The sequence below is a fragment of the Perissodus microlepis genome, chromosome 2, assembly GCF_051167445.1.
Source record: "Perissodus microlepis isolate ML-2025 ecotype Zambia chromosome 2, ASM5116744v1, whole genome shotgun sequence".
In the NCBI taxonomy this organism is placed as follows: domain Eukaryota; kingdom Metazoa; phylum Chordata; class Actinopteri; order Cichliformes; family Cichlidae; genus Perissodus; species Perissodus microlepis.
The window spans coordinates 23,193,637-23,213,381 of NC_140462.1; the positions used below are offsets into that span (position 1 = coordinate 23,193,637).

The 19,745-nt window shown below is 40.0% G+C and overlaps 1 protein-coding gene and 1 pseudogene across 1 annotated transcript; both read left to right on the forward strand.

Annotated features, from left to right (window-relative positions):
- Positions 1–668: 668 nt before the first annotated feature.
- On the forward strand, positions 669–3,638 carry LOC146392761 (tripartite motif-containing protein 16-like protein; annotated as a pseudogene).
- A 1,410-nt stretch (positions 3,639–5,048) lies between these two features.
- LOC146392762 (NACHT, LRR and PYD domains-containing protein 3-like) lies at positions 5,049–19,537 on the forward strand. Its single transcript, XM_084952944.1, has 12 exons — positions 5,049–5,116; positions 8,730–8,875; positions 8,979–9,092; positions 10,080–10,143; positions 10,300–10,510; positions 10,670–12,473; positions 12,598–12,771; positions 14,268–14,441; positions 14,983–15,156; positions 15,724–15,897; positions 16,353–16,399; positions 16,530–19,537. Exons 1-12 carry the CDS (start codon positions 5,069–5,071, stop codon positions 17,087–17,089), a joined length of 3,690 nt encoding a protein of 1,229 aa, XP_084809070.1. The 5' UTR covers positions 5,049–5,068; the 3' UTR covers positions 17,090–19,537.
- The last annotated feature ends 208 nt before the right edge of the window (positions 19,538–19,745 follow it).

A 19,745-nucleotide genomic window follows, 5' to 3' on the forward strand; every position in this document is an offset into this window, starting at 1 on the left:
GCTAACCAGGACATCCAGTTTACATTTACATTTACATTCAGAGAGCTGAATGTGCTGAAAGAGAAAAAGCTCAGCTTGGTGGGACTTTTTCTGTGGCTGTAGCTCAGGTGGCAGAGCAGGTCAGCCACTAATCAGAAGGTCGGTGGTTCGATCCCAGGCTGCCTCCTGGCTGCATGCCAAATATCCTTGGGCAAGATACTAACTCCATGTTTGCCTACTGGTGGTGGTCAGAGGGCCCGGTGGCGCCAGTGTCCAGCAGCCTCACCTCTGTCAGTGCGCCCCAGGGCAGCTGTGGCTACAACGTCGCTTGCCATTGCCAGTGTGTGAATGACTGAATGTAGTGTAAAGTGCTTTGGGGTCCTTAGGGACTGAGTAAAGCGCTATACAAATGCAGGCCATTTACCATTTTTCTCTTCTTTACTGAAACCAAAAAAGCAGGAATTTGCAGGTTTGAACACTTCCAGGTTGTGTTCATCTTGGATGGTCTGGATGAGTGTCGACCTCCTCTGGACTTCCACCACAATGAAACTCTAACTGATGTTACACAGTCTGCCTCAGTGGGTGTGCTGCTTACAAACCTCATCAGGGGAAAACTGCTTCCCTCCGCTCGTGTCTGGATAACCACGCGGCCTGCAGCAGCCAGTCAAATTCCTCCTGAGTTTGTTCACATGGTGACAGAAGTCAGAGGGTTCACCGATGAACAGAAGGAGGAGTACTTCAGGAAATTCAGAGATGAGGAACCGGCCAGCAGGATCATCTCCCACATCAAGTCATCACGGAGCCTACACATCATGTGCCATATCCCAGTCCTCTGCTGGATCACTGCTACTGTTCTGGAGGATATGTGTAAAACCAGAGAGGGAGGAATATTACCTAAGACTCTGACTAAGATGTACATCCATTTCCTGGTGGTTCAGTCCAAAGTAAGGAAGATCAAGTATGATGGTGGTGCTGAGACAGATTGTCACTGGGGTCCAGAATGCAAGAAGATGATTAAATCTCTGGGAAAACTGGCTTTTGACCAGCTAGAGAAAGGAAACCTGATCTTTTATGAATCTGACCTGACAAACTGTGGCATTGATATCAGAGCAGCCTCAGTGTACTCAGGAGTGTTCACACAGATCTTTAAAGAGGAAAAAGGGCTATAGCAGAACCCAGTGTTCTGCTTCATCCATCTAAGTGTTCAGGAGTTTCTGGCTGCTCTTCATGTCCACCTGACTTTCATCAACTCTGGAGTCAGCGTGCTACCAGAGGAACAAACAGCATCTCAGACATCTGAAACACCTAAAAATAAGATTATAAAGACAGACTTCTACCAACTTGCTGTGGACAAAGCTTTGCAGAGTCCAAATAGACACCTGGACCCTCTCATCTGAAAGTGCTGGACTTGAGTTACAATCATCCAGATGATGCAGGAGTGGAGCTTCAGGCTGGAGTAAAGGACCAGCACTGGAAACTGGAAACCCTAAGGTTGGTGAGATGACATTATTGTTAATGACTGAGCAGAATTACGGTGGATGTTGATACACTAGATGTAAAGTCTGTTTACATGTTGAAAGATGTGGTGCTTACACTTGTCATTTCAGGGTGGAACCTGCTGGAGCCAAGTGGTTGAAACCAGGTTTGAAGAAGTGTAAGTGTTTTTTTATTTATTCATGAAAACCCATTTTAAAAATTCATCTGTCTTTTGATTTTGACATTATCAAGTGTCAAGTGAACAGATGGTAGATTTTCAGGGCCGAGTACAATAACCTCAGTTTTATCTGAATTTAGAAGCAGAAAATTAGAGGTCATTCAGATCTTTATGGCTTTAAGACATTCCTGCAGTTTAACTCATTTGTGTGTGTTATCTGGCTTCATGAATAGATAAAGTTGAGTCTCGTCTGCATAGCAGTGAAAATGTATGACTGCCACTGCAGTGTAATACCTACAGCATGCTCTAATTGCTGTAATAAAACAATCAGAATCACAATATTTTATTAATCCCTAAGGAAATTACACAGTTGCAGTTGCTCCAAGACAACAAGGACAGTAACAGACTGAACTAAATTAAGTAATACAATTGATTACAAAGTTACTAAATATAAGCAATAGCTCTAATATATATAAATAGCTCTATTATAAATATTACATAGTTTAAATATATGTGATTGACATTTTGTTCTAAAGTGTAAAACTTTGTTATTTGTCAATTTCAATGTAGAAAATATGCAAAATGGTCTAACTATTGCACTGTGTACTGTGCATCAGATGGAGGAGTTGTACAGTGAGATATGAGACAGGCAGGAATGATTTCCTGTGTAGTTCAGTGGTGCATTATGGGTAATCTCAGTCCTTCACTGAATGTGCTCCTATGACAGGCCAGCATGTCATGGAGTGGGTGGGAGATATTATCCAGCATTGTCTTTATCTTGGATAACATCCACCTCTCTGGTGCCACCTTAAGGGAGTCCAGCTCCGTCCCCTCAAAATTACTGGCCTTGCACATCAGTTTATGCCCCAGCATGCAACAGCATAGAGAGAGAGGGGCATTGGCCACAACAGATTCAGAGAAAATCCGGAGCATTGTCCAACAGATGTTAAAAGACAGCCGCCTCAAAAAATGGAGACAACTCTGGCCCTTCCCTTTAACTTGCAGTAGTGTTTTTAACTCAGTCCAGTTTATTGTTAGTGTGTACTCTGAAATATTGTGGTCAACAGTACTAAACGCTGCACGGAAGTGTAGCAGGACAAGTACAAAAATGAGTCCACCGTCAGAGGCCATAAGAAGAGCATTTGTAACCTTCAATAGTGGTGTTTGTGTTTTGTGATAAATTCTGAATCGTGACTAACTGATTAATAACTGCAGCTGCATTACGTCTCTTTTTCTTGACAGATTTCTGTGAACTCATAGTTGACACAAACACTATAAACAAAAACCTCAAACTGCCTACCAACAACAGGAAGGTGACACATGTGAGAAACGATCTGATTTATCCTCATCATGATGACAGATTTCTTGACTGGTGTCAGCTGCTGTGTAAAGATGTTTTACGTGGTTACTGGGAGGTGGAGTGGACAGGTGAGGTTGATATATCAGTAAGATACAGAGGAATAGGAAGGAAAGGACAACGAAGGAACTGCAGATTTGGAGAGAATCCTCAGTCCTGGAGTCTGGACCGCTCTAATGCCCGTGGCTATGCCGTGTATCACAATCAGAGAAAATCACCCATTCACCCTGTGGCGAGAATAAGGCACGGCGGGACCACGGAGTATCATTTAGAGCCATCTTTATTCACATCTCACCACAACACAACCCCAACCCCTGAGTCCCCGTGTTTTAACACGGCGGGCATGATTGCGGATGCCGTGCAGGTGCGTCCGCACAGCACCGCAGACCACGCCCCACCACACACCCCTCCTCCTCGTCTCCTCCCTGTGGTTCTAAGCGAGTAGCAGTGTATGTGGACTGTCCTGCTGGCACTCTGTCCTTCTAGAATGTCTCCAGTGACTCTTTGATCCACCTCCACACCTTCAACACCACATTCACTGAACCTCTTTATCCTGGCTGTGGAATCTGGCACCATTCATGTGGTTCCTCAGTGTGTCTGTGTTCTGTGCAGGTGGAAGAATCTCCTTCTGTTAGAGAAACTGTGTAACTGCAGATACACGGACTCATTGATGAAAGATGCATTTTTGTAACTTTCACTTACAGAACTGTTTTGTACTAATATTTGGATAAAAACTGAAAAGTAAGCTTTAAACACTAAGTGAAATTCACACTACAATTACACTAATGTAAGATAAGTATATTGTTTAATATGGTACTTTACAAAGGATATACTATGCATGTGGTAGATATAAGTATCTCAGTTGATTATGTATTAAAGAAAAGAAAACAACTCTTGATCAGGTATTGAAACACCATCTATTGTCAGCACAACTGTTCTTAAAAACAGATTTACATACGTCATTAAGCGTTCACTGCAGTCAAGTTCTGAAGGAGAATTAAAACGAATGATTCAGCTGAATACAGTTTAAAATCACATTTCTCTGTGTAGATTTTGAATAAAATGATGAGCATTACTTGTCTTTATTAGCACTGCACTGTTCTTTTCATTATCTGATTATCAGAATTATATCTTTCTGACATAAACATTAACAAGATAGAGTAGTTACTCATTGTGTCCATTGGAGGGCAGTGATTCTCATAGATTATGTCCCTTTACCAGTTTTCCATTTACAAGTAAATACAACTTCAAGTTAAAATAAATGAGGATTAATTTAAAGACAAAAAGAATATCATAGAAGGAGAAAAAAATACATTACACGAGAGAAAGAGGCAAAGATTTCAAGACAAACACTGTAAGTTTGTATTTTGGTCGCAGAGTAGAAATTAATAACTAAGTGTTGAGTTGACTGTGAAGAGCCCGTCAGACTGGCCTCACTTGTGTGCTTCAGCTGTACTGACATTTACATACTTTAGCAACAATATTAATCAATAATGAAACTATGATTTCAGTCATACTGAAGAGGGATGGATAGATGGTCTTATCAGATTGGCTGATTGGTATTTACTGCACTCAGCACGTCACACAATGCTCACAGCCTGGCAGTCAAAATGAATGTACACCGTAAAAATAATTACCACAAACATAAAGCAGATAAACTCTAAAAGCAAACAGATACAGGGCAAAATGATTTAGCGGACATGATAAAATATAGAAATGCCAAACAGAAAAACAATAAACCACTTTCATGTCCATGTGGGAAGCAACTTAATTTTTATATAGAAACTTGAACAATTTCTCTATTAAGGCTGCAGCTCAAAGAATACTAATATATCCTGTAACGTTACACATATCACTGCTTTTCATAGTGATATTTATATTAGAAATACTGAGTATAGACATGCATTGAATAATACTGTCAGACTTCAAGAAATAACCAGTTGCTGCATTTCTGAGAAAGTGGAAACAGTTTCTGTGAACCTGTAAATTTGTCTTTTATCTTTTAAAGAGCGACTGGCCTTTTCTGACGTTCCTCAAACGCCTCACTGTGTTATGTGTGTTTCAGTTTCATTGTGAGAATGACAGCGGAGCAGATGATGTTCTCCGTGAGAAACCTCAATTTGAAGGTAATGGGTGCAGATTTGAATGCTTTGCTCGTTGACAACAGCAGTGGTTCGGTTACTTACACTAGTAACTTATAATCAAGTAACTTATGTTCAAGTAACGGAGTCAGAACTTCTGTTTATTCGACACATCAGCTACGGGCTGGAATTCGTCCAAAAATGACTTCACGTGTCCTCTCCCGATGGCTTTTTCTTTCATCAAAGAAATTTGTGAAGAATAATTGATGAGGACTTGGGAAAAGAGAACCGCTGTTAATAATACGATGACGTGTCTGTCTGCCATGTTTAAACTTCCTGAAGAAGTTTAAACATGGTAAGAAGCTCATCTTAGATTCTTCACCCATGCACGGGCGGACTGACCCTCGACTAACAGATCGAGGAAATAAGCTGAGGGCACCATCAGAAGCACGCATCAAAAACAGGCACACACTCAGCCTGTTTGTATCATTATTGGTCATGTTTACTTTCACTGTTTGACGTTTCCTGATGCTTTTGCTTGATGATGTTGTCGAGTATAGGCTATGGATTATAAGTGTGTTCGTACTTCTTTCTACTTCATTTCGGACTTGATGTGTTTATTAATTTATTTAGAGCACATATGTATACGCAGCTATCGGTGTATATGTGTTTATTTTATATCTCCGTCCGGTTATCACCATCGTCATCATCACCATCAACTATATTCTTATGGACTCGCATTAAATGATCACGTCGTTGTTTTGTGTGTCAGTGTCCCGCTCTGTGCTTTGTTGTGACCTTTGGCTGGTGTATAGTAAGTTTGTGAGAGTGACCGAGGCTTCAGCATGCTGTTAAACTCGGGTTTAAACTGCGCTTCAGAGAATGAAACTTTCTGTTGTTTGTACATTTTGTCCCCCGCAGCAAGCATGGTTGAAATAGTGACTTTAGCTCTTTTAGCTCTGTGGTAAAAACTGGCATGGCAGCAAAAACTGTTCCATGGATAGACAGGTATTGTTTCCATGGAGATTAGTAGTCCAGTCATACTTTCCCTGACCAATAATAATAATATTAATAATAATAATAATAATAATAATAATAATAATAATAATAATAATAATGATAACAATCTGTTTCATTTAAATTTAACTGTAGTTACTGAATACTTTAAAACTGTACACTCAATAAATTAAAAAGGTGGAGAAAATGTTAAGATAATTTTCATTTTCAATATCAAAATTCCAGTTACTAGTATTTTATGGCATCTTCATTAAACTGGGTTCACCTTCATCTGAACTGAACTGGTTTCAGCCGTGAGCTGTGTAACTGTGTTGTATTAACTAAAATAGATAAGATCCGATCAGGGAAATGCAGCGGGACTTTCTCCAGGCTGTAGTTTAAGGGACATTCATGTTGAAATGACCTGTGGTGTGATTTCTTGCAGACTGATACTGATCCAGGGATGCTCCACCTTCCTGCATAGTTTCTTTTTCATTAACCTTTTTGGGGATTTCACAGCAGTTAAGTTAGAGCCTGTAATTATTGTCTTGTCTTAGCAGAAATCATTAAAACAGCCATGCTGTCTAGCCCCATCACTTGCTTATAATGTGTTCAGGTGACAGTTACCTATGAATCCATTAAATTTCTGTCATCACCAACATTGCACACTGCTTCATCTTAATCCTCAGTCTTGTCTCAAAGCTTATATGAATATGATTCATTTCCAGTGTTATTGTAGTTGAACGTGTGATTGTTAGTCCTCCTGACACATCATGACAGTCGGGATGCCATTGCCTCACCTGCATATGTTTCCAAAGACCATCACTGATCCACCACCGAGGTGGTTGTGCTTGTTTGTACAGAGACATTCACACCTGAGGCCTGCTGCAGGTAATTTTGTAGTGCTGGCAGTGCTCCTTGCATAAAGGAGTAGATAAAGCTGATGGGTTAAGAACCTTCTACAGCTCTGCTATAGTAACTGCGCGTGTTCTGGAACACTGCACTGATAGCAACATTTATCTCCGCAGTCCCACTACTGCACAAGTATTTCACAATTTTTTTCATGTATAAAGGGCAAATATAAGAGCAAATATTCAAAAGCCAAGTAGAGATATAATATTTACTAATAAGTGTTTCTGAGAAGCACAAGTCGTTTCTCATTATAATATCTGATTCTTTGAACACAGCTCAGACAGTCTAACCTGTCAAACTGGTCACAGTGATGTAACGAAGGTGTGGAGAAACATGCAAGCACGTAGAGAGGAAGAAGTGTTGCTTCGCTTCATCCTATAAAGGTTTAACATACAGAGCAAGACAGCTGTTGTATACAGAAGTGCTCGGGACACCAGAGAGCTGCACACTGATAGATTTTGTGTCTGAAAGTCCAGTGAGTAGATCACTGATCGGTTGCAATGGTATTAGCCTACTGTTAAACATTAGCAGTTTGATTATGTTCTCAGGAAAACAACTGAGGGTGAATGTGTTATTTTTGCGGGTGTAACATAATATTTGAATCACTCAAGAAAGCGTTTAATAATAAAAGATCTGAATCACATTATCAGCTCCATTGACAGACGTTTCATTATGTTATGTAACAGATCTGTACAAGACACATGAAGTTATTTGAGACGTTACAGAGCTACAGAGACTTTACTGCTGTCTGTGTAGAAATGTGTCTAAAAAACAGAAATACTGCAAACCCATTGTATCACTGTGAAAACTATTTTGGCTGCTTGTCAGTTTCAGTTTATTGTATGTGTTTTGTAACTGGCAACTAATCTTCCCCTACCTATAACTCAGAGGACCAGAATAGGTCAGGATGAGGATTCAGTGAATAGTAACAAGACAAAGCCAACGTTTTAGAGTTATGTATATTTAGAGTAAATTGCCCAACACAAATATAAATAAATCACAATTTTATCATTCTTTTAATTATTCTCATCACCCTATTTTGTCCACTTAAAGAAAACCTCTTACTAATACATGTGAAAGAAGACCAAACACAAACTGCATCCATGCCTTTCCTTCCCTAAGCTGACACTGTTTGTCAGTAGCTGAGCATCCACAGTTTTGGGATATCATTTTAAAGTATATTGCGACAATAGAAGTCTTTTCTTTGCACTGAATCCAAGCACTTTGCAACCTGTTCTCTAATGTTATTTATTCCTCCTGTCTTACTATTTATATTTTGTTCTGTCACAGTTTGTATGGAGCATCCACAATTTTGTTGTATATGTACAATGACAATAAAGGCTATTCTATTCTATTCTATTCTATTCTATTCTATTCTATTCTATTCTATTCTATTCTATTGTGTTGTAATAAAAAAAAAGCTTTAGTATAGCCCTTCCCCTTTGGGGGGATTTGTACTCTCTGACTTCTCTGTGACACTGCACCTCAAAGTGCTTACAGTTTCTTTACTCTGCTGTGAAAACTTTCACCTGCATGTTCTCAGTGCTGAGGTCAATAAGCTGCTGCAGTGCTTGATAGCTTTAATCGAGTCAGAGGTATAATGTGACTCTCCCCCCAGCTTGATGTTTGTGTGAAGGTCTAGGCTTGGGTATGACTTGGATCTCTAACTATCCACGACTCTTCTCTGTATCAGAGCTCAGCACCTGATTATCATTCACAATCCCTGCTCTGTGTGTCCTTTGTATTGAAGCCTGAGCAGCAGCAGCAGCAGCAGCAGCAGCACATGCCACACTCTAATGGACCTGCTGGACCTGAAACTGGAAATAAACTAAATTCTGTGTCCATGAAAACTGACCAGCCAATGGAGTCTTATTTAAAAAAATGTGCTGATGGAAGGTAAATTTGGAGAGGAATTTTAGACACAATACGTTTTTTATTAAAAAAAAAAATATTTACAGAAAGTCATTTATTAACATTTATCATTGCTTTTTCATTTCAGGATTGATCACAGACTACAATCTTCTGGATCTTCACCCAGCTGTGTCTCCTTCAACAGCAACAAGTCAAAAAGCATGATTTATAAGTTTAAAAAGCAAGATCCTGATGAGCTGAAGTAAGCTGTCAGTAAAATATCTCTGATGTGTCTTTGAATTGTTGTGTTATGGTTCTTACATCTGGTGACAGGGCAGGAGAGCTTTGCTAATGTACACAACTAACACACACACAGACACACACACTGATATTAGGAATCGATATTTCCTGCTGTCAGAAAGCTTCAAGCACAGTGTACGTTTTAGTTAAAGATACAAACTTTTTTAAATCTAATTTGTCTCTCATGAGCCTCCTTGATCTATACTTCTTCCCTCACAGTTTAAAACTCAAACTTTTTGGAGTCATAATGTCTCAGGGAGATGATGATATAAGGACATTGTCATAATCTTTCCACCAATTGAACTGGTTTGGTCATCATTTGCTATTTCTCCCTGCTTACAATACAAGGATAGACAAACTGTAGAACCAGGAGCAGTTATTGCACCCATAGAGGAGGATAACAAATTAACATGTGTTAAAATCATTAGGCATTTCTAGTGGTTCAAGGATTAGGTGGGACAGCATAATGTCAAGCTTGGTCCGGATTCATTGATTTGATGCTATGCAGATCTTTGCAGGTAGACATCTACATGTTGTAGGAGCAGCGTAAATTTTTAAAAAATATATATCAGTTGTAATGCTTGTCCTTTTGTTTCCCTGCTGCACAGAAAACATGATTAACTGTAGCAATTATGTTTTGTAGTGAAGTTCTTAAACAGTTCATTGTGCTTCTTTGAAAGCTGCTATAGCACCTTGTTTTCACCCTGAAAGGGGCATGGACGTTCTGATTTTAGGGCGACTCTAATAAGTTATAGTGCTAATAAGTTATAGTGCTAAATAATGTTGGCAGGCACATCTTTGTAGAATCTGGACTCTATAGATGTGGGACCTGGAAAAGTAAACCCTTATCAGAACAAGGATAAAGGTTTACTTTTTTTAAGCATTTATTCCTATTTATACTATTTAATGAGAGATAATATAAGCTAATTATTTTATGGTTCATCCACAGGATTGAGGACTGGGAGAACTCAGAGGATCAAAGTCATCAGTATGACGTGGACTCCAAATTTAGGGTTTGTCCATGTTAAAACTAATAGTTTAAATATGGTCAGTTTACAGACATACCCATGCTATATTTTGCAAACCTGTGGTTTGCCAGTCTGGCCACCATAGATCTGATGTGTGGCTTCATTAGTCTAATTGTATTCTTCATTTACGTTCTATTACAGCAACTGGAGGACAATATTATCCCTTTTGGGAAAAATGAACTGAAAAACCTGCAGAAGAGTGTGAGTCCAGATAACTCAGAAGGCAATGAGTGTGAGGATGACAGATTTTTGGGGTGTGACGACAAACAGCAGAAAGATTCATTTCTAAGGAGCACGCTGCACTTCCTAAGAAAAATGAACCAGGGGAAGCTGGCTGACTGTCTACAGAGCAGTAAGACAACCTTCCAAAGATTTACCCCACTGAATGAAGACTAAATGGCTGATCGACTGATAGATTCAAATACTCATGCTTTAGGAGAATGCATAATTGGTGGTAGGTTTGATGTACCTTTGTACTTCTAAAAATCCTGCTTTGTGTGTGTTCTTTCAGAATGCCATGCTGCAGTTTGTCAGCATAAATTTAAATACAGTCTGAAGATGAAATTTCAGTGTGTGCTTGAGGGCATTGCTAAAGCAAGAAACCCTACCCATCTGAATCAGATCTACGCTGAACTCTACATTACAGATGGGGATACTACAGAGGTCAATAATGAACATGAAGTCAGACAGCTTGAAACATCATCCAGGAAAGTAGACAGGCAAGAAACAACAATCAAACGAGAAGACATTTTTAAAGGTTTACCTGGAAAAAAGGAAGAGATCAGAACAGTGCTCACAAAGGGAGTGGCCGGCATTGGGAAAACAGTCTTAACTCAGAAGTTCACTCTGGACTGGACTGAAAAGATAAGCAACCAGGACATCCAGTTCACATTTCCATTTACTTTCAGAGAGCTGAATGTACTGAAAGAGAAAAAGTTCAGCTTGGTGGAACTTGTTCATCACTTCTTTACTGACATAAAAAAAGCAGGAATCTGCAGCTTTGATGAGTTTCGGGTCATGTTCATCTTTGATGGTCTGGACGAGTGTCGATTTTCTCTGGACTTTCACAACACTGAGATCCTGACTGATGCTACACAATTTGCCTCAGTGGATGTGTTGCTAATAAACCTCATCAGGGGTAATCTGCTTCCCTATGCTCACCTCTGGATAACCACACGGCCTGCAGCAGCCAATCAGATTCCTCCTGAGTTTGTTGACATGGTGACAGAAGTCAGAGGGTTCACCGATGAACAAAAAGAGGAGTACTTCAGGAAGAGATTCAAAAATGAAGACCAGGCCACAATCATTGTTTCCCACATCAAGTCATCACGGAGCCTACACATCATGTGCCATATCCCAGTTTTCTGTTGGATCACTGCTACAGTTCTGGACGATGTATGGAAGACTGGAGAGGGAGCAGAGCTACCAAAGACTCTGACTGAGATGTACATCTATTTCCTGGTGGTTCAGTCTAAAGTAAGGAAGATCAAGTATCATGGTGATACTGAAACAGATCCACACTGGAATTCAGAGAGCAAGAAGATGATTGAATCTCTGGGAAAACTGGCTTTTGACCAGTTACAGAAAGGAAACCTGATCTTTTATGAATCAGACCTGACGGAGTGTGGCATTGATATCAGAGCAGCCTCAGTGTACTCAGGAGTGTTCACACAGATCTTTAAAGAGGAGAGCGGACTGTACCAGGACAAGGTGTTTTGCTTCGTCCATCTGAGTGTTCAGGAGTTTCTGGCTGCTCTTCATGTCCATCTGACCTTCATCAACTCTGGTATTAATGTGCTGGAAGATCAGCTAAAAATGCCTTTATGGTCTAAACTGTTTAAAGAAAGAAATTATTTAAAATATCTCCACCAGAGTGCTATTGACAAGGCCTTGGAAAGTCCGAATGGACACCTGGACTTGTTTCTCCGATTCCTCCTGGGTCTTTCAACTCAGACCAATCAGGGTCTCCTTCGAGGCTTACTGACAGACACAAAAAGACATTTTGAGAGCAATCAGGAAACAATCCAGCACATTAAGAAGAAAATTGGTGAGAATCTGTCTGCAGAGAAAAGCATCAATCTCTTCCACTGTCTCAATGAACTGAACAATCGTTCTCTTGTGGAGGAGATCCAACAGTCTCTGAGATCAGGAAGTCTCTCTATAGATAAACTGTCTCCAGCTCAGTGGTCAGCTCTGGTCTTCATCTTACTGTCATCAGAAAATGATCTGGATGTGTTTAACCTGAAGAAATACTCTGCTTCAGAGGAGGCTCTCCTAAGGCTGTTGCCTGTGGTCAAAGCCTCAAGAAAAGCCGTGTAAGTACACAGGTACACATGTATTGAAAACAAAGTGTATAGATATTTGAAATTAGTGAATAGTCTTCTCTGTGAAACAGAAAATAAGGCTAAATAAATGTCTTTCCTATGTTGTTTTACCTAGATTGACTTTCTGCACCCTTGCAAAGAGAAGTTTTGAGGCCTTGTCTTCAGTTTTTACTTCTGAGTCCTCTAGACTGAGAGAACTGGACCTGAGTAACAACAACCTCCAGGATTCAGGATTGAAGATATTATCTGCTGGACTTGGGAGTCCACAGTGTATGCTAGACAATCTCAGGTCAGATGGATATAGTTCTGCCTTACTTAAAAGAAAGAAAATCCCGTTTTGCAGTTGATTGTGGACTTTTTAGTAGTGAGGAAATTTTGCATCTGGATTGGACAAATGTTTGTCGTACCAGTCTACATGCTTAGATGCTTAATTTTATACACCTGTGGCTATGGAAATGATTGAAACACTTGAATTGAATGATTTAGATGTTTGACTGAAAAGTTCTACCGCCCAACACCCATTTCACCTGACCTCTTTGGCACTTCCTGTGGGTGGTGGGCTTACAGGACAGGAAGCCCATATTGCTTTTTTGGGCTGCACCCGGCCAGGCCCCATGGGCTAAGGCCCAACCACCAAATGCTCTCCCTCCAGCTCCTTCCTTTTTAGTCTGTGGGACTTTGGAGGCTGCTGATAGGTACTGGCAGTCCAAGCAGAATGTGGAATAGGCGGTAGCTGAAGCAAAAACTTGGAGCTTGGTCTGATCTTTTGGCAGTAAGTCGAACTTATTCTCAGTGGGTGTCTGACTCAGCCCTTTGTCACTGAATACATTCATAATTTTTATGGACAGAATTTCTAGTTGTAGCCAAGTGACAGAAGGCTTCCACTTTGGTGGCCTCAGAATCTCATCTCTGCTTTTAGAAGAGGATGTTGTTGTTGGCCTCAGGTGGTGGTCTCGAGCTCTCACTGGTGTGATTTGCAGCCGAGTGTGATTTGCAATCCGGTCCTCAGCCAAAAAAGGGTGGAGTGCTCACTCCAGGTCAGAGATGAGTTTCTGCCCCAAAGCAGAGGAGTTTAAGTATTTCAGGGTCTTAAACTCCTCTGCTTGCGATCCTTGAGGAGAGAGGGGACTGAAGGGAGAGGGGAGTGAGAGATTGACCGAGGTATCAAGCAGTCGGAGAGTGATGGGGATGCTGTACCAGTTTGTCATGTAAAGAGAGAGCTGATCACAACAGCAAAGCTGTCAATTTAACGGTTTATCCCTATACTCACCTTTCACCACAAGCTCTGTTTATTGACAGAAAAAATGATATCACAGATACAAGCAGCAGAAATTTGCTTCATGTAAAGGTGGCTGGCCTCTTCCTTATTGATAGGGTGAGGAGTTCAGTCAAGAGGGTTTCAGAGTAGAGCCACTACTCCTCCACGTTGAAAAGAGACAGTTGCGGTGCTTTGGCCATCTAATTAAGATTCTCCTGGGCACCTTCTGCATGAGGTGTTCCAGGCATGTCACACGAGAAGGAGGCCCCTGGGGAGACCAAGGACACGCTGGGGGAATACCTACCTTTTTTTCATATATTATCTCACACGCAGTTATGGTCTCTCATTGATAATTTTATGCTTTCATGATTTTCGTGTTTTCTGTTCTTCAAACAATAGTAATGTGGGATATGTAAGAGTTAGTGCCACTTTTAGATAGATTAGACGGGTAGATAGGATTACATCTTATTCAAAAACGACTGACATGTCACTTTAACACAAATATTACTATTCATCATTTTCTTCAGGCTGAATGGCTGTTTCATAACAGAACGAAATGTTGGCTCCCTGGCCTCAGTTCTCAGCTCCCAAACTTGCAGCCTGAGAGTGCTGGACCTGAGTAACAACAACCTGCAGGATTCAGGAGTGGAACTACTGTCTTGTGGCTGGCAGGGTCCTTCCTGCACGCTAGAAACTCTCAGGTCAGATTGCAGTACAGTGCTGCTCTAGGGAAAACAGTTAGGGGAAAAGAAGTTGTTTCAATACTATCTCCAGTATCACCAATAAAGTCAATTTAGTTAATAGAACTATTTTATCACAGTCATGCTAAACACCAGATGACTGTATAATGTCAGACTGTACTGTCTATATTAGTGCTGTCAGCGTTAATCTCATTAAAATGACGTTAACGCCATAACCGCATTAACGCGGCAAATCTCAGTTAGCGAGTTAGGGCGGATTGCCCCATGCGTCAACGCGTTTGCGTGGTTAGCTCGTTAATGCATTAGCACCGTGCAGCCCCATTAACAGGGCAATGCGTGCTAACTCGCTAACAAAGATTTGCCGTGTTTTGCGGTTATGGCATAATGGCACTAGTCTACATATGTCTTTACTGTCTAGTATTGACTATACCGAAGGTATTTAATTGGGCTATTTATTTTTACAAGTAAACACCCCAAAAATGTGATAAGATCTTGATAACTTGTTTCACTTAAAATGTTATTTCTCTTATTGTCTCTTTAGACTGAGTGTCTGTAACCTCTCTGAAGCAAGCTGTGCAGCCCTGTCCTCAGTTCTTATCTTGCAATCCTCTAGTCTCAGAGAGCTGGATCTGAATAATAACAACCTGCAAGATTCAGGAGTAAAATTGCTGTTGATAGGACTGAAGAATCCACACTGTAGACTGGAAACTCTCAGGTCAGGTTTCTCTAACCTAATCAAATGGTCATCTTTAAATTTAGTATAATCTTTTTGTGTGTCACACCAGTTGCACATCTATTCTGTTTCTTCCTATGGTACCATTTTTCAGGTACCTTTGTTGATTTCAACATCTCAACAGTCTAGTCCAGTCTAAAACACACCTTGGCAAATTTCTATACAGTGGCTTTTATTATTGTTTAGATATGAATCTATTTCTCTGAGAGCAACAGATCTTTATCATTAAAATAAATTAAAATATTGTATTTATGTAAAAACTGAAAATTTATAGTGTTGGTCAGCTTGTCTTAATACTAGCCCACATCACCTGCTGGTCAGGTTATTCTCTTCTATACATCAAGTTGGCAAAACTCATTTATGACATATAATATAGGCAGCTTTAACCTTCCCGCAGTTGCTGCACTCTTCATGCCACTTGGCAGAACAGATCCATACTGCCAAATATGAATACTTGCAGATGAAAATAGCAATGGTAATTTAACAGTAATGGTCACTGCTTTACAGAAAAAAAGGGATAAAATATTTAATTTCTTTGTGTGTTCTCAGGATATCAGGCTGTTTGATTACAGAGGAAGGCTGTGCTTCTTTAGCCTCAGCCCTGACTTCTAACCCCTCTCATCTGAGGGAGCTGGACCTGAGCTACAATCACCCAGGAGACTCAGGAAAGAGGCTGCTATCTTCTGGACTTGAAGATCCCTGTTGGAGACTACAGAGTCTCAAGTATGGAAAAATGTATTGCACTCAAAGATAATGACAAAGAGGAGAAAAAAGCTAAATAGGTATAGCCATAAGTAGATTAACTGGATAGTTACTGTATGAATGCTTCATTACTTTATTAGAAGAAACAAGGCAACAGATTTAGTGTGTACAAATTGTGGATTTGAAGTTTTCAAGTCATCTGAACTTTATTTGTAGAGGGACATTCCATGTACTTCATGAAATAGTAAAGTGATGATAACAGTAAAAAATAAATGAATGGTAGCTCAAAGCAGAACAGATCAAATAGACTTTAATCCTGTGTATTCAGCTTGTTTACAAGTGTTCCATACTGATGTAAAATGCATTCGTGAAGAACACAGTTATTACTCCAACACTGGCAGTAAATAAGTGAAGTGTGTGGATGAAAGTGCATTGTGAAAAGACTGTGTTGGTCCTGACAGTCCTCCTCCTTTCAGGTTGGAGCCTGCTGGTGTCCAGTGGCTCAGACAAGGTCTGAGGAAGTGTAAGTATGTTTTAAAATGAGTCAGGAAAAATTAAAATGACCAAAACTTACTGTGGATGAAGATGATCTCCAATGTTAGTTTTCATGAAAAGGTAATAATGAGCAGATTATGTCCTTTTGTCTTCATTAGATTTCTGTGAGCTCACAGTCAACACAGATACAGTAAACAAAAACCTTAAACTGTCTGACAACAACAGGAATGTGACATACGTGAAAGAAAATCAGTCATATCCTGATAATCCAGACAGATTTGACCAGAATCATCAGCTGCTGTGCAGAGATGGTCTGACTGGCCGCTGTTACTGGGAGGTTGAGTGGAGTGGAGGTGTGCATATATCAGTGAGTTACAAGAGAATCAGCAGGAGAGGAGAAAGAAATGACAGTTGGTTTGGAGGGAATCCTCAGTCCTGGAGTCTGTTCACCGATGGTGGTTACTCTATCTGGCATGATACAAAAGGAACATCCATCCCTTCCTGTTCCTCTTCTTCCTCTGTCTCTGGCAGAGTAGCAGTGTATGTGGACTGTCCTGCTGGCATTCTGTCTTTTTACAGAGTCTCCTCTGACAAGCTGATCCACCTCCACACCTTCAACACCACGTTTGATGAACCTCTGTATCCTGGGTTTGGACTCTGGTCTTGGTCTTACTTATCACTGGCTTCCTCGGTACGTTTGTGTTCTTTGCAGAAATAATTCACTTTTGTTAAATAAACACAGACTGTTGACTGTGTCACACTGGTCAGGATCACACACAGCTACAGACCCAGTACTACAGAGCAAATCCAGATGTACATCAAGTATATCTTTTCATTACACAGATTCACATTTGAGCTGTCTTTCAAAGGTGGCTATCAACTCACATCTGACTGAATTTTGTTCTTGTCTCCTTAAAAGCAAAGGATAAAGACAGTAAGAGTTATAACTGCTGCCACCTGGTGATTAGTCACTCAACAACAAAATGCATATAGTAGCTAGATTGCATTTGTTTATTGTTTTCCATTTTGACGAGACAGATAGGCTTACTGAGTTTGGTTGCGAGCGTGTCCTGGAAAGAAACAGATTCCTGCTAATTATTACTTAGTAATATCAGAGTCTAAAGATTTCTTGTGTAACACTTTTAATGAACGCACTGGTACTTGTAGTATTTTTCTACACTAACTGAGCATTCAAAGTGAGTTTCACTATTAGCCACATTCACTCACAAATATTCATGCAGCGCTTTAATCTATGTTTATAAGCACTTTTTATCTGTCATGCACAAACTGACTACTGGCTGCACTGGATACCCTCTTATACATTTATTAAAGGAGGAAATTAGCAAAACAGTTGTTGTAACCAGGCTGTAAACGTGTTTGTTATGTTGTTACCATATTGTAAAAATGTTAATATTTTCATATTTTTTAACAGTATACTTGTAGATGTCTTTTCAAAAAGTACTTGTATAAAATGTAAATGAACATAGAAAGCGATCCGCAAACTATTTAAACATAATATTTATTAAAGATAAGATGAAAAAACACATAAAATTCTGAGGAAGTGTAACTTTTTTTTTTATTCCAGTTTGAATGGGGTGAATGTTGGCCTCTTTTGAAAGGACTCGTCACACAATTTTTCCAATTTTCTGCTGTTCATTTCTAATGAGTTCATAGCGCGAGTTGGCATGAATTGCACCATCGGTTGGTTTCCTGTTCTTAGCTAACAGGAATGGCACCCAGTGTGATCTAATGCTGCTGTAGCCCATCTGCTTCCAGGTTTGATGTGCTATTTGTTTAAAGATGCTCTTCTGCATACCTTGTGTTATGATATCATGTGGTTTTATTTTGAATATGTTAAAATAATACAATAACAAAAAAGGAAAATGACAAGTTCATCATATATTATTGAGATTTCTACATCACACAGAGGATAAATACTGGGTGAGAACACCCAGTCAAAGCCATCTTTGTTCCCTGTATATTGCAAAACTAGAGTCATTGCTCTAGTTTCTCACCAAGTTTGTTCCATAGCTTCACTCCCAATCCAGTATCATGGCAAAGCGTATAATAGACACGCTGGTCCACAGTGTCCATTTCCCAATGAGGCTAAGCGTGAGCTGCAAAAGTTGCAGTAAGCTGCAGTACCAGCAGAGGGAGATATTTTATTTCAATCCAACATGAAAATAATCACAGTTACACATTTAAAGAGACAACACATTTACATGTATATACACATTAGCCACATCTACAGTTTCATGCCATGATACTGGGATTTTACTGTTGTATGGACACAGATGTTTTAAACTGAACTCCCCTCAAATCAACAGTTTTAGAATATTGTCAGTGAGCACGTTGTTTTTGGCTTTAAACATAATTTGTGTGGTTTGAAAATGAGCCAGATCAGTAAATTTCAGTATGTTTGATTTCAAGAACAGGCTTTTGTGTGATCTCTGTGACCAGTATTTAGAATTATCCTCATGGCCCTTTCTTGCAAAATGGTAAATGATGACAGTGAACCTGTCATCATTTGAAACCTCTGAACAGTAATTCAAATTTGGTGAAATTAGTGGTCAGTAGAGAATGTGGAGTAATATGAGGTCCCAAATGTAAATTGCTTCAATTAAATAATGAAATGCTTTTTGAAACTTTGTTATACATGTCATGATCCTGGGTCATGTTGACCCAGCATTCTTAGTTTTCGTGTGTTTTGTATTTTGTTCTTTATTTTTGCCTTGGTTCCTAGGTTGTTCTGTTAAGATGTTCCTTATTGGATTTCCCCTTGTGACTTTACCCCCTGTGTGCCCCTCTGTGTATCTGTGAGCCCTTGTCTACACTCCTTGTGTTTTATTCCATGTTTTCCCCAGCCCGTTATGTCTGTGCTCTCCCCGTGCTCTCTCTCTCTCCTCCTGTCTGCACCTCTGTGTACTTCCTGTTTTACTTTGACAGTCTCCCATCAGTGTTTTACTCATGCCGTGTCTCGTTATGATTATCAGTGTCACCTGTGTTCCCCGTGTGCTCCTACTTCCCTCGTTAACCCTCTGTGTATTTATGTCCACGTCTCCCTCAGTTCAGTGTCGCGTTCTCCTTCATTCATGGCCGTGTGTTTCTCTGTGTACCAGTGTGTAGTTTTGCTCTCTAGCAATAAAGCTGTGAATTTTGAGTTCCATCCTGCCTCCGTGAGTTTGCGATTGGGTCCTCATCTTACCTGCACACAGCCGCATTATGACAATGCATGTATTTTATATGAGATTTCTAGCTTATACCATCAATCATCACACCAAGAAGGTTTTTTTCATGGAATCTTTCAGGGTCCACACCATCTACAGTATCTGTACGTTTCCAGTCTTGTAAGTTTCTTTTACAATTCCAAAAGA

Coding starts and splice junctions, on each gene's coding strand:
- LOC146392762 (XM_084952944.1), top strand. CDS start 5,069: ATGACAGCGGAGCAGATGATGTTCTCCGTGAGAAACCTCAATTTGAAG. Junction 9,093..10,079: donor CAAGATCCTGATGAGCTGAA/GTAAGCTGTCAG, acceptor GTTCATCCACAG/GATTGAGGACTGGGAGAACT. Junction 14,442..14,982: donor TGCACGCTAGAAACTCTCAG/GTCAGATTGCAG, acceptor TTGTCTCTTTAG/ACTGAGTGTCTGTAACCTCT.